The sequence below is a fragment of the Tigriopus californicus genome, chromosome 12 (assembly GCF_007210705.1).
Source record: "Tigriopus californicus strain San Diego chromosome 12, Tcal_SD_v2.1, whole genome shotgun sequence".
NCBI classification, from domain to species: domain Eukaryota; kingdom Metazoa; phylum Arthropoda; class Copepoda; order Harpacticoida; family Harpacticidae; genus Tigriopus; species Tigriopus californicus.
Window position 1 is genome coordinate 3,746,021 of NC_081451.1, and position 23,717 is coordinate 3,769,737.

General features: G+C 39.6%; 3 protein-coding genes across 4 annotated transcripts in view; 1 reads left to right on the forward strand and 2 right to left on the reverse strand.

Moving 5' to 3' along the window:
- The window catches only part of LOC131892071 (enoyl-CoA delta isomerase 2-like), a 10,997-nt gene extending 6,587 nt beyond the window's left edge, over positions 1 to 4,410 (reverse strand). Inside the window, exons 1-5 of the mRNA XM_059241805.1 lie at positions 4,002 to 4,410; positions 3,905 to 3,946; positions 3,623 to 3,825; positions 1,205 to 1,508; positions 985 to 1,147 (exon numbers count right to left, since the gene is read on the reverse strand). Coding sequence (XP_059097788.1) covers positions 985 to 1,147; positions 1,205 to 1,508; positions 3,623 to 3,788 — 633 coding nt within the window. The 5' untranslated portion in view covers positions 3,789 to 3,825; positions 3,905 to 3,946; positions 4,002 to 4,410. The remainder of the gene's footprint in view (positions 1 to 984; positions 1,148 to 1,204; positions 1,509 to 3,622; positions 3,826 to 3,904; positions 3,947 to 4,001) is intronic.
- Positions 4,411 to 8,004: 3,594 nt separating this feature from the next.
- On the reverse strand, positions 8,005 to 9,780 carry LOC131891632 (spermine synthase-like). The gene is made up of 3 exons (XM_059241261.1): positions 9,529 to 9,780; positions 8,513 to 8,651; positions 8,005 to 8,215 (listed from the first exon to the last, which is right to left on the reverse strand). Exons 1-3 carry the CDS (start codon positions 9,718 to 9,720, stop codon positions 8,046 to 8,048), a joined length of 501 nt encoding a protein of 166 aa, XP_059097244.1. The 5' UTR covers positions 9,721 to 9,780; the 3' UTR covers positions 8,005 to 8,045.
- A 1,177-nt stretch (positions 9,781 to 10,957) lies between these two features.
- On the forward strand, positions 10,958 to 19,537 carry LOC131891396 (uncharacterized). Of its 2 annotated transcripts, none has more exons than XM_059240944.1 (6): positions 10,958 to 11,207; positions 16,001 to 16,175; positions 16,799 to 16,957; positions 17,025 to 17,091; positions 17,158 to 17,276; positions 19,406 to 19,537. In XM_059240944.1, exons 1-6 carry the CDS (start codon positions 11,005 to 11,007, stop codon positions 19,508 to 19,510), a joined length of 828 nt encoding a protein of 275 aa, XP_059096927.1. In that variant the 5' UTR covers positions 10,958 to 11,004; the 3' UTR covers positions 19,511 to 19,537. The 2 variants fall into 2 exon arrangements, with proteins under 2 accessions (XP_059096927.1, XP_059096928.1); XM_059240945.1 differs by lacking the exon at positions 19,406 to 19,537 and adding an exon at positions 17,944 to 18,073.
- Positions 19,538 to 23,717: the final 4,180 nt, after the last annotated feature.

Genomic DNA, 23,717 nt, shown 5'->3' on the forward strand with positions numbered 1-23,717 from the left:
CCAGGAGGAGGAAGAGTCAACTCCGAGGCCAAATCCACCTCATGAGGGACCAGGTGATCCTGTGGATCAACAAGGAGTTTAGGGGCACCCCCTACTTATTCCAACGACGGTGCCCCTTGCCAAACAAGCAAGAAGACCCAGGCGTTCCTGAAGGCTAACCTGGGGTGCTTCATGGCAAAGGAGTTTTGGCCTCCCAGTTCTCCCAACTTGGACTCATTGGACTTCTCAATCTAGGCATAACTCAAGAAAGTTGCCTGTAGTAAGCCCCAGGTGTCAACAGCCTCACTTAAGTCCACCATCAACGTTGCATGGGCTATCTTAGATGAGGACTACATCCGCAACGTGTGCAAAAGCTTCTGGAGGAGGTTGGAGGCCGCCATCAAGGCCAAGGGCGGCCATATTGAATGACAAAGTCATTTTGAAACAACCAATAAATTCTCATGTCACTGACTTTAGTGTAAAGTTGTCCCCAAACAAGTTCTTGATGCTTTTTTGAAATTGAAAACAAGTGTGTTGTTAAATATGACGCATAGGGTAGCCTCCTACAACAGACGCAAAAATGAAGCTATGATTTGAAAATTCGTAATTTGAAAATTGTGTTCCCACAAGCTCCCAAATCTAAGAGTCTTCCCCTAAATCTGGTCAGCCTTAAGAAATGATTTGCAAATTAAAGTTATTAATGCCCATGTGAATCTTTCCATCAATATTAGGCTTAAGTGGGCCTGGAGAGTAGGCTTCAATACAAGAGAAAAGGTGAGTGAGGCATAGCTAGGCGCCAGCATATGGCGTTTTGTTCTACCAATAACTTCAGTTCCACACCATGTAGCTTTTTGCTTTGTTGGGACATCCCCTCTCTAGCTCAAGTATCAAACTTTAGAACGTGATCTCGATGTATGCCATTAGGAGATAATGCATTGTTCAAACGCCTTCTAGGGAGATTTCGTAGAGCTTTCCTCTCCTGGCCTGACGGTCTCCATGACTTACCTCTCTTGGCAAAGTCGCCAAATGGTCAACCTTTTTATTAACCTCACGATTAAGAGCACCTTGTGGGAAAATCCCCGTAACCAATCCCGATTTGCAAGCAAAGTCCGCTCGAATTGACCTTTGAAGGGCAAAGGTCTCAAAGGCCACGCCCCGACCAAACATTCTATCGACAGACTATCATATAAACTTTGGAATATCCATAAGAACAGAGAGAACCTGCCTGGGAAAAGTGTACGAAGAGGCTCCTTCCGGAGATTGCCCCAGTTGAACAAACGGGGTGAGGAATTGGGCAGTGTCTACGGCATAAACCAGATCAAAGAGCCCTAGCAAGGTGACCATTATGCCGGTGGCATGGCCGTTCACCTTGGCCACCAGAATCTTGGAGGATTTGGCCACGGCTTCCACCATATCGGAGACAAGTTGAGCACCATGCTTGATGACTTGGTCCAAGTTCGCTCCAGGGTCTTGAAATGCATTGGTGAAATTGGTAAGGTCATTTCCACTCGAGAAGTACGTTCCTGTACCTGAAAATTTAGCTTATTCTTTACAATTTGAGTTTGGCTTTTTTTACCAAAGGCTTATGGCATAGCAATAACCTTATTTTTAGTCAATTGAATGGGGGAGAAAATTTGGCTCTTTTTTCATTGATTGATTGATTCAATTAGTAAATGCAGACAAAATGATTTGTGAAGAAAACAGAAATAGTTTGCTGATTCGTTACAGCGAATGATTTGGTAAAATATAACTATTGTATGACAGGTTAATAAGGAGGGAATGTTTCCCCTACGACGAAACGAAGAGCTGACAAATACGAAAAATGTGGACTTATTTTCTTGAATCGTGTTAAAAGGTCCAAATCTCACGAAGGATTCATTCACACCCTAAAAAGACGTGTCTTGTCTTAGATTTAAAAAAAGCGATAATTATGAGCTTTTTACTTTACTTTGACTCGAGGGCATGTGGAAAACAGTTTTAAACCCAATTTCTTACACAAGTATATTGCCTGCACTAATGCAGAGGAAACGTAACGTGGTGGTTGGTGCAGTTTCCTAGGATGAAACAGTGATTGCAATTGTAATCCATTACATTTGGGCCAATATTATTGAGGTGTCTCAATTACAAATTACAATTATTTTCTCTGTTACATGACACGCTTTTACCCCGAGACTTCAAAATCATTCTTAGATAAGTATACACCGTCGTCTAGCACACAAAACCTTCTGTTGCAACCATTATCTGCTCTGTTTTTATATGCTCCGGATAAATCAATCTCATCTAATTACAGTGTCTTTAACTATTCCCCGATGCTATTTTGACACGTGTTTAGCAAGGCATTTTCTTGAAAAATGCTGACAATTTTTTATGCATTTCCCGATACAAACGTAGCATGACAAGAAGCCATTAAATGCCTAGTTTTAAAACAATTTTGAAAATATGAAGATGGTTGAAACATCAATGAAAGTAAATTACTGAAATCACGATTTTTTTACAAACCCTGAGGGCAAATTGCAAGCAAAAATGCAATACAATTTCAAAACGTGGTGGCCTGTAAAGCCTTCGCAAATGACTTTTAATTTTGAACGAATGAAAAAGGGAATGGTATGGAATGTAATTGAATTGTATTTGAACTGGTTTGAGAAAAAATCAATTGCAGGTAATTGCATTTCAAACGAGTGTATTTTTGATTGTAATTAATTACATTTCTGCAGTAATTGGCACAGGCCCAGCAAGAAAGAGGTCACCTAATGCCTTCTCATACTTTTAGACGCTAAAACTGCACACCCACTGACGCAAGAGAGGCCATTTCCTACGCATCATTTGGTCTTCTGATTCACCCCTCAGTCAAAAAAAGCTGAGCTCTTACTTATAATCCATAATTTGTTGGGTAAATTATGTGGTGAAAGAGCGAAATTACTAAGGGAACACATCAAAATTAAAAAGTGTGAACGTTGCACTCAAAATATGATTTTTTTGCATTTATACTCTGGTTACAAATTTACTCCATTCTACCAATTATGGGAACAAATCATGTAAGGAGCACAGATGTGCTTTATGATCGATGTGTCCTCTTTCCTTCATAGCTAGTAAAGTGACAATTTTTCTTCAAAGTAACTCCAATTAGAGCTCTTGGGTGAACACACTGACAAGCCAGTTGAGGCCTTGTTTTGAGTTCTTTTGAACGTATTTTCGTACTTTGGCAATATTGTCTTGCAGATTGACTCTGTTCTCTGCACAACGTGTCAACCAATGTAATCAAACAAGTCATCAACCTGTTGGCTCTCTTAACTTCGGGACTTTATTTTGAGAATTGCATCAAAGTCAATTCTCATAGAACACGTAGTGCAATTTTATTGGAATTGAAATAATCTCAATGTCTATTCTTTACCAAGAGCTTTTTTTTATGCTAATTGCATTCCCTTCTACAGAAAATTCGTTGGTATATAATGTTTGAATAAATGTCCTAACAATTTCTGCATCATCACCAAAATTCCATGTCAAATATTGCTCCCAGTTTGAAACATTCCTAACTGTACAAGAACAATTTATCAACATTGTTAACAATGCGTTCCAGATAGACAATGTGGGTTCTAATTTATTGCCTTAATCTGACAACAAAATGCAATTTCTCTCGACCAACCTGTGAGAACAACAATAGTCAGCTTTGGATCGCTCTCAGACGCCCTCAAAAAATCAATGAGTTCACGGAACATTTGCAAAGAAATTGCATTTCGTTTTTGTGGAACATTCAAACGGATGGTCACCACTGCTCCGTTGTGGCTGGAAACGAATTCTATGGATTTCATCTTGTAAAAATGTCACGATTTCCAACACAACTGCTCACTAGAATGAAGATAAGACACGAAGAGTCAAGAGGTCACGCAAGTGTTGTTTTTATTCTCGCAGCCTCTTAAAACATTACTTTTATGTTCCCCTCTTCATAGCGATACAATCCACTTCGATCCTGAAAAAAAGGAGTTTTTAAACACCTAAATTGTTTAACAAAATAGATTATGAACCTTGTATTTAAAGGCATCTCTCCCGCTTGGAAGGTGGTTCTGGCTGGAAGGGGGTCACACTCTTTGAAGTATTCCTTGTAAACCAAATTCATTGCTTGAAAGTCGCTTAAATCCTTGAGAAGAATTGTCACTTTCACTACGTCCCTGAAAAAAAAAAGAATTTGTTTGCATCTTGACTGGGGTTCTGTTATAGCATTTAAAAAGTTCCACTAGGCATGGTTTTATCAAACCATGCCTAGCAATAAGGGTCTTTTTTGCAACGTCAGATAGCCCAAATGAAATGAAGAAGAGGCACTGAATTAAATACTCGAAGCATGCCATGAACGCAATTTCTTTTTCCGGACATTAGGTGAACTGTGTCACCAATGATTGACTCTCGAGAAATGGAAAGAGGCGCCCTCTAAGAACTGAACTTCGTGCGTCTTTTTGATACTCTAACGGCAGTGCTTCCAGACGAGGGCAAAGAAAATCGCCAAATAATTGTCAAACAGCGCAAGCAAAAGCCTCAGCTGACGAGACTTAGAGACTAAAGTAAGAGAATGGTAACGTCAACAAAAATGAGCTTGTCTGTGATAAGACCATTTTCTTACTGCCTCAAATTTCATTGGTTCTCTTCAAGGTTCCAATATTTGCAAACCTTTCCATGTCATGTTTAAGAAAAACCCTCTCTTGGATTTCAACTATCCCCTTCCAAGTCTTATTATTTTGAAAAAAAGATTCAAAGAGCTCATTTTACAATTGAATTTGCTTTGGTTCCCTCCAATTTGAAAAGCCGCATTGTCTAGAGATTGTCTCATAATTTTGTTGTTGCATAGTTCAGGCTCCCTTTTTGCTTTATTTCATGCATCATCTCCAAATTTACGAAGATAGAGCGTCCTCTTTAAAGCCAGGCTCTGGAGGACGCCTTTTTTGCTCTCAATCTCCGCTAGGAGCAACGTTGTGTTTGTTGTGGTTAAATTCATACTTGTTATATAAAATTAGCCAAAAAAACTCAAATGCATTATAATTTAATAAAGAGGAATCGGCCCAATCAGCCCTACATTTGGGAGNTAGCTCAATATGGAAACCAACAGTTGCAGTTTGGATGTACTTTACATTTACTTTTCAGGAGTTGCTTTGCCATTATCATTGGTGGTGCTGAAACTTCACGGAAAGACACTGAAATGTAAAATATTTTGATTTTAGGGGATAGAACGCAAATTTAAGCCCTTGGACACAGAGAAGAGTAGGACATAAAAAGCATGTAATCATAATACCACTTTTTAGCTGATAGCCTTGTACGAAAAAATGGCTTTCTTGCCTTGATGATGATTGTGTTCTCAGAAAGTTTACTTGTTTATTATTCAGCCCTTATAAACAAGACTCACGTGAAATTATCAAAATTACTGGCAAAATATTCAATTCAAATTTATGACAAACGGCTGATTGGCCAGTATTTAGACTTAAAAATTCACCTCTCATGTATTTATGTGATGGGTATGTGATGTGATGCATGCGAGGTGCTACTCTTAAAATGTGTTCAGGAACATCCACGTAAACGAGTGGGTCAAACCCTTTTTGGCAATGCATGGATTTCACAATGAGTTGTGCGACAAAACCAAGGAATTTGACATTGCACACAAGATCAAGACCCAACTGTTTGGATGCATTTAAGTACTTAAGATAGTGACAGTTTGTGATTTTCAAAGAACTTTATGCTCCAAATTACGTAAACAAAGGTTGGGTAGCATAATATGAAACTCTAAAAGTATAACACATTTTTGCTATACCCTCAACCTCATTCCTAGTCAACTTTCATATTTCTCAAGGCTAGACCTGTGTCAATTACTTTACAAATGTAATTAATTGCATTTACAAACACAAAGGTTTGAAACGTAATTGATTACTTTCGCTTTTGATTTCTTTTCAAGCTTGTTCAAATGCCATTACATTACTTTCAATTTCATTTTAATTACATTTTCATAATTCACAAAAGTCATTCGCGAATGTCTGAAAAATTCTTGCTATTTTTGCTTACAATTTACCCTCAATTAATGTGTGAAAATAGTTTTGTGATTTCAATAGTCCTGATCTACTTTCATTGTCAGGATGACGCTATTGGTGTTTAAATCATCTTGATTTAAATTGTAGTTGTAATTGTAATTTGTAATTGAAAAAGTTCAATTACATTGGTCCAAATGTTATCACATACAACAACTCTGAGTTCAAATATGATTGCTACAATAACATGAAAAAATAATTGCAATTCTGTAATTGTGATCAGGTCTATCAATGGCTTGTACATATGACATCAATCAAAAAGATGAAAGACTATGACGCATTCAGAAAGTCATCGAAAATAAGATGTCTAGATAATTTTCCCACATTCGAAAACCTTGAAACAACTCTAACATTTGATGGAATGTATTCAAATTCAAAGACGGACTAACTCAAAAGGGTGCCAAATTGGCTCAGAGCACAAAGTGTTAACACTTTTTAAAGAAGAAAAGTTGTGAAAGCCTTTTACTGAGGCTAAACAACGTAATGGCGTTTGGTTTGGTGATGGGATGAAATAAGTTTTCCAATTCAGGGTTGCCAAAAACTTGGAAAGTTGAAGCATCAACCGCTTCCAACAACAAAGTAAAAAGTTATCAATTGAACAAAAAGCAACCCTGGTTTATTGGAAGAAAAATCAGGGTTCAATTTTTGAGGCTGACTAATGGGTCTCCGACATCCCTCCAGTAATGTCATGTGCCGTTGATAATGTAAATTGGTAGCCCTGGTCGCAACCTCCCGTGATTATTTTTTTGATCCCATCAAAGTTTGCATGCTACTAGTAACCTTAAGTTTTATCTGAGTGTTGAATTGTAGATAGATTGCAAATCAGTTTATGACCCCCTTGAGTGTCTCACTTTGGCTATTAAAACACAGCATAAAACTTTGAAATTTCTTTCAAACTTTGAAGGAACTTCTTCAAACATTTAAGGCCCTATTATAAAAAGAATTATCGAAATATGGAAAAAAATCAAAATATTTTTCTTATGTCTAAGGTGTAAGTAAGACTTGGTCAATTGATATTGGCCAACCCAGACAATTTTCAGCTTTGGACACTTCAACTTATGGTTTAAGTAGGGCCCAAAAAAACATGCTTAACTGAGAGCTTAACGTTTGTTTAACCGAAGTTAGATGAACGAAAGCAAGATCATAAAAGATCAAGCCTGTTTCTAAATGAAAAACAAGTACATCAATTATCTTCATGTTAATTGAGTAGTTGCATCAATTAGCAATTCCATACCTTGATTCCAAACGGAATTCATTTTGTTGGCGCTAGGAAAAATGAGTGACATAACGGACAAGATATGTGTCTTAACAACGTATTAGTGAAACGCAATTCGCAAATTAGTCCAATGCAAGAAAAGGAAGAATGTCAACGAACAGAATTTATAACTGTATGTAATAATTCTTCCTTCATTTTGGTCATTTTTTTACTATTTCTCTTGCCAGACAGCTCTGCATTTGACTACATCAGAGCAAACCATGGATGGACTTTCTGTTAATGCTCTCCACTCTCTCTTTCATTCCTGATTAAGAGCATTGCTCCAGAACTGATTCTATTTATGCTCTCATCTCTAATTCCATCTTGCAATAATCAATTGATATCTAACCTTTGACTGGAACCTCTCAACACCCATCTCGCACTTTTTGTACTGATAATAGCGTCTTCCCCTATAATATCGCGTTCTTTGAACCACTTTGCCCTCGCAAAATCAGCCCAATTTACCACTAGGCCTTTTTTACCACTGGCCCTGAAATGAAGCGATTCTTTGACAAACACATCCTGTGCAGCCTCATTGAGGCAATTTGGAGCCAAATATTGTATATGCACAACGGGGCTCTCTGGTGACAAACAAAGCACTAATCCACACCCAACAATAGGCCTTGTTCCGCCTATCTTTGAGTAAGGTAAAGTGTTTGCCAGGATCAAGTGCCTCTTATTTTTGCACGCACAAACAAGCCATCTCCCTTGGTTCAACTGGTGAAAGTCACACTGAGATGTAGTATATTTCAGTCTTTGTTGGTGAGCTCATAGAATAGCCAAGTATCACTGAATGAGGGCACATAGCTTTCCCAACGCTTGAATTGACATTGACCGGCATTGATACTGGTGACCATTCTCTCGTAGGCGTCGATGGCTTCCTGAAGGGTCTTCCCGTTGGCGTGAGTCAAATATTTGCCTGCCAAAGAAAGGGATCAAGAGACACATGGAAAGTAATCCTTTGATTTGATGGGCACGGTTAGATATTCGTTGTATGTACTTTGCAGCACAGAAACATAGAGAGACAGCACAAATTTTCCAAAATACTCAATTGATTTCTGATATCTTTGGGCGCTCTGAGTTTGGACTGTGGAGGTGAAATGTTTATCTTGAAAGCTAGTATACTGTCATCCTTGACAGTCAAGGGAAGAGACCTCTCTCTATATATCTCTGTACTCAAAGTGCATATTAGGATCTTTACTGTACTCTGAAGTACCTGTCTTGGGACGGATGAGTTTCATGCCCATGGAGATGATGGAGCGGATGAACTCCCAGACATTGTCTTCCAAGGGCGACGTCGAGACTGGTGTGTCCGTGAGATCCCCAAAGATCACGTCAAATGCACGATTTTCCTTCTGAAATTGGAAGTCACAAGCTAATATCTACTTCAAGGACGCTTAGTCTCCAGTGGCTTAAACTGTAACTTGTACGGTGTATTGTGACATTTCATCAGAAACCATGTTGACTGATTTGATGATTCAACTATGAATAATCAAGTCCAGAAGTAAAGTTTACCAAATACTTTCAACATGTAAAAGGACATTAAGGATTTTCATTATGCCTGCAAATTAAATTGGTTTAAGGACAAAGTATTCACATTGTATTCTTCATTTACTAATTAGATATAAAAAGAATGCGACACTCATTCTTAAATGAAAGTACAGGCAAAAAGCTCCTTCAACGACGATCTGAGCATGAAAGGTTGGAGTATAGGTTTCAGCATAAAAAGTGTGGGGAAAATGCAAAATATCGATAAAAATGTTATGTTTCATTATCTTGGACAATGTTGTCATAATTTAAAAGAAGCATAGAGTTTGAAAAAAAACTGTTAAATCTATGGAGCCCACATTTAACCTAGACCGTTTCCATTGCTATGATTCAATACCAAAAACGGCCTCTAGCCCATTTAGGAATATGTTTTCTCGTTATATTTGTTTACACCCTTATCAAAGTTGAGGGAATTGCCGACTTCCAATCTACAGGATTGCCAATATCGACTTAAATGGTGACCATTTTTAACTTTTTCGCCACTCTAATCAGCATGTGCATACGTATGGCTCATTGTAATTCCGTGCATTCATTGTTAGTACTGAACTTCTAGCGGCTTCCAGCCCCTAATTCAGGCCTATATACCATTAATCAGCCTTATGTAATCAGCCTTATCAGCCTTATGTAATCAGCCTTATGGGCAATATTTGATATCCACAGCACTGAACTATCATCATTATTTACCAAGCAGTTTTCCAGGAATGCCACAGCATCGCCCACAATGATCTTATGTGTTGGACCTTCGCGGTTGTCCTTCCGAAGGTATGGGCCACAAACGGTGGGCATGAACTCGTTACACGCCTCCATGACCATTTCATCAATGTCAATCATTGTCACAAACTTCGGTGGCTTGTCCAACTTCTGGAGCTCGTTCATGAGAGCACCGTCCCCTCCTCCCAGGATTAAAACCTCTTTGCCCTAGAGGAAATGTGAATGTATTCATAAATGTTTGAGGTGATCACACTAACTTTAAAGTGCTATCCTTACTTGGAATTAAAATTACGAGATTGCAGGTTGCATTTCTTAGCATTTGGAATTGTAATAAGTTGGATTTGAGCTCAGAGTGATTGCAATTGTAGATCATCATATCATATGTGAGCAAATGCAAGTGGCATGTTTCAATTACACATCAAAGTCATATCTTTTTCTTCTATTACTCATAGCGNGTTAGCATCGTGACACTATCTCTGGACTTAAACGTGCGATATCCAACCACATGTTTGAAAAATTATTTAGACAAATGTTCTTAAACATAAGAATGATCGCGCTTTTATGTCCTATCCCACCATTTCAAACAGTGTCATTCCCAAAGACCGAAATACATACATACACACACATGATAGTATTTCACTTGATAACTCTTTGCTTTGAATATCGAATCAACAGTACGGCATCATGTCAAAAAGACTCTGAATATATGCATGCCATCCATAAGCTAAAGTAAGGGCATAAAGCCAACATGAATTCATCTATTTCTTTTTATTCTCATTTTCGTTTATGCCCTCAAAGAAAATTGAACCTAAGAGTTAGGCTTTGTTATTCTAAAACTCTTAAAAAACCTCTTCTATGCAAAATAGCTGATGGCTAACAATTTGCACAATTTTGTAAATATTGGCAAACAACAAATAAACCCGTTTTAGGAGCCTAAAAATCTAATCTGTTAGTTTTTTCCACCCCAAATCAATCATGAAACGTTGACTTTATCAAGCATGTTCTGAATGGAAGATCAATCGGCAGAGGAATTGTCTTTATGAAATACTTACAATAAAAAGGAAGACTTATAAAGTATGTTGAAACAACTTGAAACAAGAGAATAATAAGAGTTTGAAGGCACCTAGGTACATTTGACCCCCAGACTAGAAAAATATCGCACTTATTTATAGAGTATTACATGAATTGGAAAACACACAAGTCAATTAGCTAATGGCTTGAGTTGTACCATATTAGGTGTGTTTATCAATGTCGCAGAAAATGGCCAATCTGCGCAAGCTTCAACTAGGTAATTTGAGACTTTTTGCAAGGCAAAGAATCTAAAGATGCTGCCTACTCCGCGATTGCAGGAAGAACAAGTTGCCAAGTGATAATTTGTCTTATCTTATCATAGTTTCCAATAAATATCCGAGTTAAAGACGAGTTTTCATTCAGTTTGCATCCCCGACAATGAAAGGAGTTTATTTGTTCTTAGTCTATGCTTTGGCTGGCCATAAAGCAGCAGCTAATGTCGACCACATCAAGAGCACTGATCAATTGGTACTGACGTATCAGCCTTCAGAGGCTTACCCTCTCTTTGTAAGTCCTGGGTCCACCACAGAGCTCCATTTCAAACTGAAGAACAATGGCGATGATTCTCGATTTGCCATCAGGTGCGTACGTGATGATTTAGCTGAAAATTGCCAATGTCATTTTTAAAGTGCTGTCCAAGTTGAGAGTTCCATGTTCAACGTGAAGTTCCTCTGAATTCAATCGTCAAATATGCTTCTGTTGCAAATTCCCAACTGTAAGCAAAACGAAAATAGATATCTCCGCCCTCGTTCTTGCCAGCTCTCAAATTCACAGGAAATGAATTGGACAGTTTGCTTGAAGGTTTTCTTTGTAGGGGATTTTATTTTCCCGGCTAGCGTTGTAGAGTGGGAGGTTAGTTCCGATGGGTGCATTCCCATTTTAAAATTGGCATATCAGTCCTTTGAAAAGCTGGAGGAGTTTGCGATCCTGTGTAGCCACCAGAGCGCATAACCAGGGACTCTAAATAGTACTAAATAAATGCTTTAGTGTCCTTGAAATAACGTTCTGGATTTGGTCTTTTGCAATGACCCTGATCTAATCCACTATGTCCATGTGACACCTAGTAATCTGTCCGATCATCACGTTCTTGAGATTGGAGGTCAAAAGGTCACTTTATTTAGAGGAAGACCGGCCAGAAAGGTTGGTTTAGCTAAGGTCAAGTTTTGATCCACCATTCCTATCCTTGAATGAGTTGCGGTTGACATGCGCCAAGATGCTCCAGAGGCCATCAAGGACTTGAGGCTTTCGAGCTGTCCTGGCCCAGATGGTATGACATCTCAGTTTCTGATGACATGCTCTCTGGTTCTTGCTCCTATTTTCTCGTACTTGATGTGTTGCATCTTGGATCAGGACAAGTTCCCCTCTTCTCTGAAGGTAGCTCATGTGGTTCCAATTTTCAAAGAGGGAGATAAGTCGCTCCCCAGTAACTTTAGGCGATTTCTCTCACTTCGAATATTGCGAAGGTGTTTGAGAAGATCATGAAGTTGAAACTCGTTGAATATCTTGAAGTCAATGAAGTCCTTCCTCCTTGTCAGCATGAGTTCCGAACACATTTTTGCACGGTTACCCAACTGATTGAGCATCTAGAGCAGGTCATTGAGGGACTGGAAAGACACGAGTCAGTTGATGCTGCCTATCCCGATTTTGCCAAGTCCTTTGATAAAGTAGATCATGGCCTTTTAGTTAACAGGCTCCATGATATTAGGATCTATGGCAAGATTCTTAAAATCATTAGAGGAAAAACATGACAACTTTGACCTCCCGCTTGAAGGAAATGATTGTGCTTAAACAAGACAAGGTTTATTTTCAACTCCTGGGTTTGAAACAAGAACACTTGTGGATTAATCATTTCTCTTGTACTCGTTGCTTTTTATACTACTCGGCAACGCTAGCTTCTTGATGTAAGTAGAACAAAAACTGAGTGATTGTAAGGAACATTAAAGGCGGAGATTAATCTACCAACACTGCAAGTTTCAAGCAATATTTATGAGTAAAGATCAAAAAGTTATTAGTTTTGCCGTTGAGGGTAATTTCCAGATGGTTGTCAGAACTAGTATTCCTTACAGTAGCACCTGGCAAGATTAACTAATATGGCTAATGAGACTGACTCAAAATGAAGACAAAAAAATGGTCTGTCCCATATGTTGATGGTGGACATGACCCAGCCCACCTTGGACAAGGGTCAGCTCGGCCATGGACCACCTACCTCATAGCCCCGCCCACACAGATTTCACCTCTGTAATTAGAGAACATCTCTAATTTGTATACTATGCACACTGACTTTTTGCCCTCAACATAATATGAGCATCAGTCCCTCCTGGTTCTGCCTCTACCATCGAGAGCTGAGGGGTCAAATGCTCCATATATTGCGAAGTGCCAAATCGAACCAAAAACTACAGACTTGGCAGGAACATGCAATATCAAAATTTGCTTATCACAAGTCTTTGGGGAGCGTCGAGTCAGCCCACCAAAGGTTGGAAGTGGAGAATCTGCTCTCCTCATCGACCTCGTCCCGGATGGCGGGTTTGTACAAACGTGCCAAAAAGCCCGCCACCAACTCCGATATTACCGTGAGTAAATTCCTCCTCCACTGCCAAGAACTGTATTCATTGACATCGGAAACAGTAGTGGAGGAGGTCCAGGGCTGCCCAGAAGGACACCACCCACTTTTGAAAGCCTTTCACGAAACCCGAGATGGACGTGGCCTTCAAGAAGATGAAGAGCAAAGCCCCATCAACATCTGGGGTATCTCCTTTCCAACTTTCACTTCCACGGACCCAAACCAAGCCACTCCTCCAAGACCTTTTCGGCCTCGCCCTCCATTCTTCCTTCTTCCCAACAGAGTGGATGGAGTCATCCATCATCTTCATCCATAAGAAGGGACCCACGGACATTCCAAACAACCATCGGATTATCGCCCTGGAGAACCCGTTCTTGAAGATGATGTCCACCCTACTAGCTGCCCGCTTCTCCGGATTGGCCGAGGACAGAGATCTCCTTCCCAAGTTGCATTCGATTTCCGGAGAAGCCGCCCAACCATCACAGCAGCTACTCTCCTCTATGACATTGTGCACTCGAACATCAGCAATAAGAGGAGAGCGTATGGATGCTTTGTTGATTTCTCCAAAGCATTAGACAGGGTGGACCGAACGCGGTTATTCCTCAAACTCCAACTGTGGGGAGTTCTGCGTTCAATCCAGTGGCCAACACTAATATGGGACTCAGATACTCCATTCGATCTCGTGCGGACCTATTCCCCTGCTACTTCACTTCCATTGGCCTTCCGCAGGGGGATCTTCTATCACCAACTCTTTTCAATCTTTATGTATCCGACCTGCCCTAAGTCCTTTCACACCAAGGCCCTACCATCAACCATTTTCCGGTACAATATCTGCAATACGCAGATGACCTGGTTCTCTTGACTGAATCAGCCGTGGAATTGCAAAATGTCATCAATGCGCTCCTCAGCTACTGCCAAGAGAACGTCCTTCAAGTCAATACCATCAGGACGAAGGCTATGGTTTTCCATGAAGGTCGTCTATCTCCCACCTTCTTCAATATCCACAATAATAATGAAATCGTCAAGCATTTCAACTCTGCCGATTTCTCCTTCTCCGCACAACTCTCCTTGAACAATCACCTCAAGTCTGCAATAACCAAGGCCAAGGCCAGGATCAGATACAAATCGGTTCAAATCCGCAGATGCCACGTTCACCAAATTCTTCAAGCGATACCTATGCGTGCCCCAATATGACAATAATGCTTGGACGCATTTCATTTGCGAAAGTGAACCCCTCACCGTCTTCACTTTCTTTATGTGCCCTGAACAATTCTGGTCATATTTATTGCGAAATAACTTTCAATTACATTATTGATTTTAACATTTTGACGTTATCACTTTTTTATACATCCTGCAATACTTGAATAACGCCTACACGCTATCTTTTATTCAAATACAGGGTGCGTGAGCAAAATCTGAACACTCAGTAGATTTTGCCCCCACTTCTAGGATAACTAAAGACCTATGGTTTCTCCTGTTGGAAAGAGGATAAACTTGCTCAACATTTACATTTTTTTGCGGACTTCCTTACCGCTACTGGGAATGGAATTCCGAGCATTTCAAGACAAAAAAAAACTATTCATTTTTTCATTTGGTGTCTGAGGCCAGAGACAGGAAGGCAGGGAAGGAGAACTTTGGCGATATTTTTGATAAAATCGAAAACGGAGTCTGAATTGATAAAGAAGCATCAAATTTCCGATTTGCTTCACGTCTGTAGAGAGCTTTTTGGGCACAAAAAGATCTTCATAAACAAACCATTGCTATTCTTTGCACTTGATTAGCCTCTTCTCCTTTGAGGTTGCTGTCCGCAAGAGCTTGACAGTCCTGACATAGCTTTTCAGGCCCAAGTCCTCCCTCACTGCTTTCCTGATTCTGGTCTCCGACACCTTCAGCTCATTGGAGAGGCACCTCATGCCGACTGTGGGGTCCTAGAAAAATTCCCTTGAGGTGTCCACCAAACTCTTTTGCCTGCCTCTGGTTTGTTATATTCTAGTCACCGATATCAATTTACATTTACTCTTGCTCCCACCACCATACTCGCCATAGACATTTTCCCTTACTTTAAATACCTCCACAACAGAAAAATAAATATCTAGTCAACAGCCACCATCCGGTAATCATACATTGTTGACCCTTGTTGGATCTCCCGTGCCATCCAATGTCTTCACCACGGCACAGACAGTAGTTCTTGAGATGTACATGACATTAAACATACTTGCAATTGAGACTCCAGCGTGGAGCAAATCGGAAATTTGATGCTTCTTTGCCAATTAAGACTCCATTTTCGATTTTATCAAAAAGATCTCCAAATGTAGTCGATGAGGTAGTTTATCCTCTTCCAAAAAAAATCAATGGTCTCTAGCTGTCCTAGAAAGTGGGAAACTAAAATTCTACCGAGTATTTAGATTTTAGTCACGCACCCTGTAAATACTCTTCCGTTAAGACTTGACCAAGATTCATAATAAATGAATCAATTAGAACTGATTGATTGTTTCTAACCTGTTTACATTTATCCAGTTTTAATTGCAAGTTATTTCCCCAAAACAATGGAAGACTTGAAACTTAGACCTTGACAAAAAAATTTAAAATGATTGCTGAGCAAAATCGTTCAAGTTTGAAGTCTGCTCGTCTTTCCGAGCTTCATGGGTTCGATTCTCGTTCTGAAGGATCACTAAGATACATGTATATGTAGTATGTTGATATTCTTTCTCCTTTGGATATAAATTGTCTTGAATATGTGGTTGTTTTGATACTTGCCACTTCTCAAACGTAAAACTTGAATTATCTTTCCAACCTATTCTTTATTCTTTCTAGGAAATCCAGCAGCATTGGCCCTGAAGTGTTTGGAGAAAGCATTTCAGAAATTTTTGTGGAAAGAGCGACAATTCAAGATTTTAACATCGGGAATATTCAGATCCCTGTCCAACCTGAAAAAAAAGTTACAATGGAGATTGAAGTTAGTCCTATGGACGAATCTATTACTAATACGGTAAGCTTCAAGGGCCTATAAGCACAAATATATACTTAATGTTATCTAGTAAAATATGCATAACCAATGTCACAAATGAAGTCCCAACAGTTTGATTTCACTTCTACCATGGCGCTTTCGTCTTTGGGGACTCTCTTTTCACTTTATAAGGGCCTTACGCTGCGTGAAATATGGTTTACCTTCTGCACTTTAGAGGGCGCTTTGTGAGTCAGCCTCCGCCAAATAAAGGGCCGATAGGGCAGATTTATCTTTATTGAATTATACGGCATTTGTGTTGTTGTTGGCTAATACTATCAAAATCTTATGTTTAGTTAGTGACCCGGGTCATACGAATGTTCGGAAAAAATCGCTTTCGTGGCATGTCACGATTAGTTTATTTAGCAATCCTCCTTGCCTCTTCCCATTTTGTTTCGGCAGTCTTATGTTGCAAATAAGGGCCTTTAATTCGAGCCTACTGAAGCTTAGCTTTAATCAGCCGTAGTTTGGAAAATAATGAGATCAGAAATTGGACACAAACGAGAAAACATTAGATCTTTTTAGGCCCAAGGTAGCTTTAGTAGGCATAAATCTGACGAGAACTTTCAGTAGCTTTTCATCATCACCAATTATGGCATACGTTGCAGATGGACTCCGCTAAGAAGTCTGTGGTTTTCACGATTGGAGAGGCAGTCTCTGAACAAGAGCCACCCCAAATTGAGCATTGGGTGTGGCTACACTCTGATTGCAAGGTCAAGGACACTGCGTGCCAGAACTCGACATGGGATGCCGAGTTCAAAGTCCACGTACGCATAATCCCATTATCCACCATTGCCTTTACATGCTTGACTTAGAAGTTTCTTTATGCTCTAGGATCTTGGGGTTGGATTGCAATCGTTGGACATCCAAACCATGGGGAAAGATTCGCATGATGTCCCTTGTAAGTGACGCTTTTATACAATGTCTGCCTCGAGATGGTTCGAAAAACGTCCTTCATTCCTTGCAGTATTCTATAAGTATCATAACTTCGCAATCGGCTCCACGGACGAAGTAACCGTGATCACACATGCCAGCTGTTGCGTCGAGGGAGTTTCTGTGACAGCGACCGATCTCCAGAACAATCAGGCAAGTTATCTCATGCGAAAACCAAATGCAAGAAAGTTGTTCTTTGCCCTCTGGAAACCAAAAGTTGTATTAAGGTACACTATGCGCTGCTTGTTTTCACGGGAAGTTGCGACCAGGGCTACCAATTTACATTGTCAATGGGCTATGACAATACTGGTGGAATGTCCGAGACCCGTTAGCTAGCCTCAAAAAGTGCCCAATTTTTTTTCCGTCAAATCAGGCCTACTTTTTGCGTTACGAGGGAATAAGTACATGCTTTAACTTTCCCCGCTGTCTAGCAACCTTGAGTTTGAAATTTGATTTGATCCCATCAGTACATTTTATTAGTGATGAGATCAAATCAAACTTCAAACTCTAGGCTGTCAGAAAACGTGGAAAGTTAAAGCACCCGCGTATTCCATCGCAACGTAAACACTTTGTTAGGTTTGAGCACAAAGGCAACCCTGGTCTGACCGAAGAAAAATCGTGGTTCCTTTTTGAGGCTGACAAGGTTTTCATGGATTCCATCAGTAATGTCATCTGCCATTGAAAATGTAAATTGGTAGCTGCGAGCGAAACCTCTCGTGATTATTAATTTGATCAACATCAGTAATAAAATGGTGTTGATTGGCAATGTAAGGGAAGGCGAACGAAGCACAAGGTCTATTCCTAGGTTTCATGGTTTCAGGGACAGGACTTCTTATTAACATTTTTATGGAAGAATGTGATTCACGAACAAGCCAGTTTTTAAGATGGAGAGAATCTTCCCTTTGACACTTCTGCAAATGAACCTTATAGACGGCAGTCCCTACGGCTGTTCAAAAATACAATCCATAGTTGACAAAAAACGGACTTGAAATTGGAGCAGATATTGAAATAAAAAGTTCAACAAAAATGCTTGTATGTTTTTCGCTAATGAGCAAAATCGTGAAAGAGGAAAAATAGCGTCAAACGATAGTGAGAAAGAGCATTTGCGAAGGGACATTTCAGTAAATCAATATATCAAGTATCATTTCTTATCTAAATTACGTTGGAAGCTAAAGGAAAAAGTGGCAAGCAAAATGATTTAAAAAAAATGCGAATCAACATACTAATCCATTGATTATTTCCTACCCAAATCAAGGCATCAAAAAAGTCTATAGTTTGACTAAAGTTTTTTATCTGCTCATAATTCATGACGACTTTTATCATATATGACGCATCCCAAACAAAGTAAAAAATAATAAACTAACAATTTGCACGAGCATCATAGTGCCAGGATAATGTTTTGTCACGCTCCTTATCAGAGCCCTTTTTTATCAAATATAAAAGAAGCAATCAAAGTTACATGGCTCGTTTTGAAGTGTCACACTTCGGCAAAGGAGTTTTAGAATGCAACTACAAAGGGATGATAATGATCCAGGCCACCTTGATTTTAAAAAAACACATAGACAGTGAGTTTTTTGTTGGAAAGGGTTTATTTCAACTAGCCGTATGAAGTGAAGGAAGTTCAAAGAAAAGATGTAGTAGGGTGACCTGATCTTGGGTATTTTAAGAATTTTGGCAAAATTGCGGCCAAACTGAAAAACTGCATTTGTCATTTATTTCAATTTGCCGGCTTGTTGTATCAAACAGTATTCTGAAATTGAATTAAGGGTTTAGAAAAGTGACAGAAATACATTTAAAACGATTTATTTCAGTTTTACAAAGCAATTCACTCTTTAACTACAAATTCAATTGGATCACAGTGAAAGTTGGTTGTGATGTTTGCCTAAATGTTCAACATCAGGGTGCCGCATTATATATTTCCTTGAATTTCTTTTAGTTCTGATTAGAGTATAAATTTAGTTATTCGAAAAAGGTAATAATCCTTCGACCCACTTTTTTAAGGCGAGCCAATAGCAATATCTCCACCATTTCTTCTTCGTTCAGCCAGTGTTGCCAATTTAGCCCCTATTTGTCAAGCAAATTCACATTTTTTGACACAAGCGTCCTCTTCATTTTATACCTCATGCGTTGTGTGGTGCGTCATGGAAGTCGATGCACAAGTCGATTCCATATAAATCATGAAAATGTAAATAGCATTGTATATGTTCAATAATCAAGGACTTTAAAAAGTGCTGTCAAATCCGTGGAAGATTTGCTAACAAAAGTATTGCCTTGACTTTCAGATTACTCGAGACTTCCCTAACAAGGACAACGGATCAAGTTCGGCATCAACAACTTGTGTCGCAGCTACTCTTCTTGTCGTCATAAGTATCTTGATCAACCTTTAAAAGACTCTAATAAAATTATTTTTCTGATTCCAAGGAGTTATTAGCTTTAGATACTTCAATTTCAACTGAAAAACATAAAATATCTTGCTGCATTACAATGATGCATGCAACCTTTCGATGTTTTTGTTGATATCATATTTGGTCTCTATTAGCTACACTTACGTTTCTTTTGCAGAAGCGACCTCTGTTGGGCGCAGCCTTTCCGATCCAAGAATACAATTTGAATAACATAGAAATATGTTCAGAACCAATTTTCGACCATTAGACGCTATTCATTCTTGCCGACGACTGTATACGAAAATAATAGGCATGGTTTGGATCACATAGCGGCAATGGTTTTTCAAATATCTATATTATTAGTTTTGTTGCATTTGAGGCTTGAATAAGACGTTTATCAAACCATGTCTCCTCCTGTAGAAATAATGCAAAAAATTATAGACTGGTTTGAGGGATTATTGGATATGAAATTGAAGTATACCTATTTATACAATTAGCTGATCAAATGCATTGCAGTGTATTGTTTAATCCCTTAGTTTTAATATTAGATAGAATTTGACTTTTTACAAATCCTTTGTGCTTCTCTTGTGCTTCTTTTGCGCTTATTGCTTATTATGTGTTTCTTCACTCTTATCCATCTTGCGGTAAATGCAAAATGTGACACCTTCTTTTCTAAGTTCTGGAGACAAAAAAGTCCTCAATTCGGTTTACAATGAACTCGTTTAGAAAAGGGTTTCATCTTGATCCACCGTAACATGCTTTTGCATCAATCCAAATCCTAAGCCTCCCATTCGTGCAGCATCAGTTTGCAAATTTGTGGATATACTTGGATTAGAGGGGATTAAGGCAAACCAAGAACTCCTCCAATCTTCTTGAGCTTTTCTTGAGCAAACGAAATCAGCTAAAACTTTTTTGATCGAGTTGAATGATGCCTTTACTTTCATCAAATCACGTAAGGATTGCGCCGATAGAGCCAACCCAGGGGCGAACTTATTCGATAAGTAATAATGTGGAAGGTTTAGGGGATTCCATTATCTTTTTCCCGTCATGGGCCATTTGGGCAATGTTAGGCGGCTGGGACGAGTTTGGGCCGGCATCTTTCTGCTTTTTGAACTGCCAAGGCCTAAATCATGAATGCGATAGTCTTGTAAAATCAAAACATATGCGCCTTAGTCGTGTTTTTTTTATTTCATTCAAAAAATATTATCAATTACAGTACTTTATTATCTATTGTCCTCAAGGTCTACAGAATTTGAACGTGTAAAGGCTAATCTTGACGGTCAATTTCTTGCCAAGACAAAGTAATCCTACATTTGGAGTCGCCAAGTTATAAACATAGTCCAAATGGCACACTCTTCAAGTTGCTGCTCCTGACGGGAAAATCCAATTTTTCTGGCATTTGGAGCTCTCGCATTCTGTTTATTATTGCTCGCCTACATCATTCTCATCATTCCCTCTTGCAACTCTCCTTGAATATGAACCAATCATCAATTGAGCCATATTGCGGTCTCTTCTATGTTTTCAATCCATTCCCTATTACATGCTTCAACACATAATGGATTATGGGAATTTCAAGCACACAAGAATCACTTTGTCGACATTTACATCGAATTCCTCACTTGCGCACCTGAATCAAAGGAAATTCGAGGAAAAACGTTATTCGTCACCCTGATTTTGGGCACTTTGTGGCGAGAGAATTTTGAATTTTACAACACGCATAGACTTCCACCAACGAATTAGAGTTGGCGGGTGTGGCTAGCCATTGAATAAATGGTTGATCAGGAATTTCGATCAAAAAATGGCCTACACCTAAAGGATGCTAGTGGATCAACACCTAGATACCCGAGAAAGGCAGAGATAGACTTCATTGTTCTCACTTGTCTGGATTCACGCGGGCTTTTAAAGGCGATTCAAGGGGAGAAATCATAATTCATTTCATCAACGAGAACTTCTTGCTTCTCTATTTTGAAAGCTCTCCTTCTCAAAGGCCAGACATTGTAAACTTAAAGATGAATAAAGAAAGAGCGGTTTGAATCGCACAACCCTAAAATACCGCAGGAATAAAACACAGCTCACTGCGTCAGTTTAAGTCCGAAGTCAAATCGGCCTGAAATCCGAGGCCGCATTGTCAGGCCACCTAGCAAGGATAGATGACGCACGTTTGTTTTTACGGTGAAAAAAGCTGACGAACCTTTGTTCCATCGTAAAGTCTTCCTTGCCTACCAATTCAATTTCTGCCTGACTGAGTCTCAGATTTTTTCCAATATTCATATTAAGTCAAGTTAAGTTGCTGTTTTAAGAACTTCAATGAGCGGACTTGCGGCCATTCCAGAGGATGAGGTAAGAATTAATGTTAGCTGTGATGATGGAGCGCGAAATAGTTGCCATGTCATGTGGTAACTTAGTAAAACAAAACCATAACATCCCTGGATGTCAATTTGAACTGACATTTTTACCTCCGTTTCTTTACCATAACTGTATGATCGGTCTGTTCTCGCATCCATCAAGTGACTGTTTTACGTCTTCCTTTTACTCTTAAGTCAGTGTTGCGCAGTTTTGGACGGTTTGAAGAATAATTCATTTGACAAAGGAGGTTGTATACTGCATGATTAACACTTTCGCAATCATCATTTCTTACAAAATGTAACTAGAAAAGATACAGCTTAACAAGCTTTTGATGAGCAACTTTTAAAACATCACTCTCTCTAGAATTAAATTCGGGAAAATCGTACAAATCCATCATGAAGGACTTGAATGTCAAAAGGAAATTTATCTGGAGAACAAAAAAGGTGTTTGCCGAGACGGGCAAGACATCGAGGAAACCAGGACAAGGAAGAAAAAGAACGGCAAGGACACCTCAGCTCATTAAGGCGGTAGCGGCCAAAATCAGACGAAATCCGGCCCGGTCTATGACAGAGATGGCCATACACTACAAGTTGTCTTGTTCAACAATAATGAATATAGTAAAAAAGGATCCCAAGACGAAGGCTTACAAGCACCGAGAAAAACAGCTTCTCTCCGCACCCGCGAAGGAAAAGAGAGCTTCAAGAGCTCGTGACCTTCTTGCTTGGCACGCCCGAAATCCTGATGTGGTAGTCATTTTTAGTGATGCGAAGCCTTTTGCCATCACAAAGAAGTTTAACCGTCAGAATGACTGGATCCTCTCTCGGTCATCCTCGAACATCCCTGAGACCATTCGGAATGTGTAGCGGACCCTAAAACCCGCGTTCATCATGGTTTAGGGTGGCATAGCCTTCAATGGAAAAAAAAATCCCCTCTTTTTCGCATTCCCATTCCCGATGGTGTCCAAGTGAATGAAGATACCTATCTCGTCTTTCTAAAGTCCAAGGTTCTACCATGGATACGCAGGGAGTTTTCTGGATAGAAGATTTGTTTCCAACAAAAGTGGAGCCCCCGCCCACACCAGCAAGATCGTTCAAAAGTGGTGCTCGGAAAATTTTGATGACATTTGGACCAAGGATATGTGGCCTCCGTGCTCACCAGATTGTTCTCCCCTTGACTTTGCCATGTAGGGGATGGTGGAGACGAAGGCCAACTCCGTCCCCAGGGCCAACCAGGATGCTTCATGGCAGCCTCTGAGGCTGGTTGGAAGCCTATTCCAGAGGAGACTGTGCGTGCCTCGTGTGCGAGTGTGATCCGGCGGTTGAGGGCTGGGGTTTCCAAACGCGGCGGTCACTTTGAATGTTTTTTTCTGGCAATAATAAACAGGCTTTGACCTTTACCTTTGACCTTGACCTTTAACAATATTAGCCTAAAGATACTGTCTGCTCATTGAATTTGGTGTACATCCTTATTTTGTAGGGGAACTTAAAAAGCGTCCTCCCTGTATTTATGGTGTTGGGATGAATCAACAGTAAGATACTCTGCGAAAAATGTCTTGTTCAAGTCAGGCATCTTAGGGCACATTCTCGTCCTTAAACGTGCGTTTGTCCTCAAGGAGAGAAGGCAGAGGAGAATGAAAAGGACTATCGTTTCTTACAACCATGTTATTCTGTCAAAGTAAGTCATCATAAGGCACATATTTGAGTTCGGAGACTATGCCCATTATCAACAAGTTGATTGGGTTTCCCCACCCTTAAACAGTCTTCCGTTCACAAATGACTCAGCTCTAATTCCATGACAACGTTGAGCTGGAATATAACAACACATTCATCAACTGCCATCTCTGCCTGCCCCCCAAAAAACAACG

Coding starts and splice junctions, on each gene's coding strand:
- LOC131891632 (XM_059241261.1), bottom strand. CDS start 9,720: ATGAACGAGCTCCAGAAGTTGGACAAGCCACCGAAGTTTGTGACAATG. Junction 8,652..9,528: donor CATTCCTGGAAAACTGCTTG/GTAAATAATGAT, acceptor TTCCAATTTCAG/AAGGAAAATCGTGCATTTGA. Junction 8,216..8,512: donor ACTCATCCGTCCCAAGACAG/GTACTTCAGAGT, acceptor TTTCTTTGGCAG/GCAAATATTTGACTCACGCC.
- LOC131891396 (XM_059240944.1), top strand. CDS start 11,005: ATGAAAGGAGTTTATTTGTTCTTAGTCTATGCTTTGGCTGGCCATAAA. Junction 16,176..16,798: donor ACGAATCTATTACTAATACG/GTAAGCTTCAAG, acceptor CATACGTTGCAG/ATGGACTCCGCTAAGAAGTC. Junction 17,092..17,157: donor AGATTCGCATGATGTCCCTT/GTAAGTGACGCT, acceptor CATTCCTTGCAG/TATTCTATAAGTATCATAAC.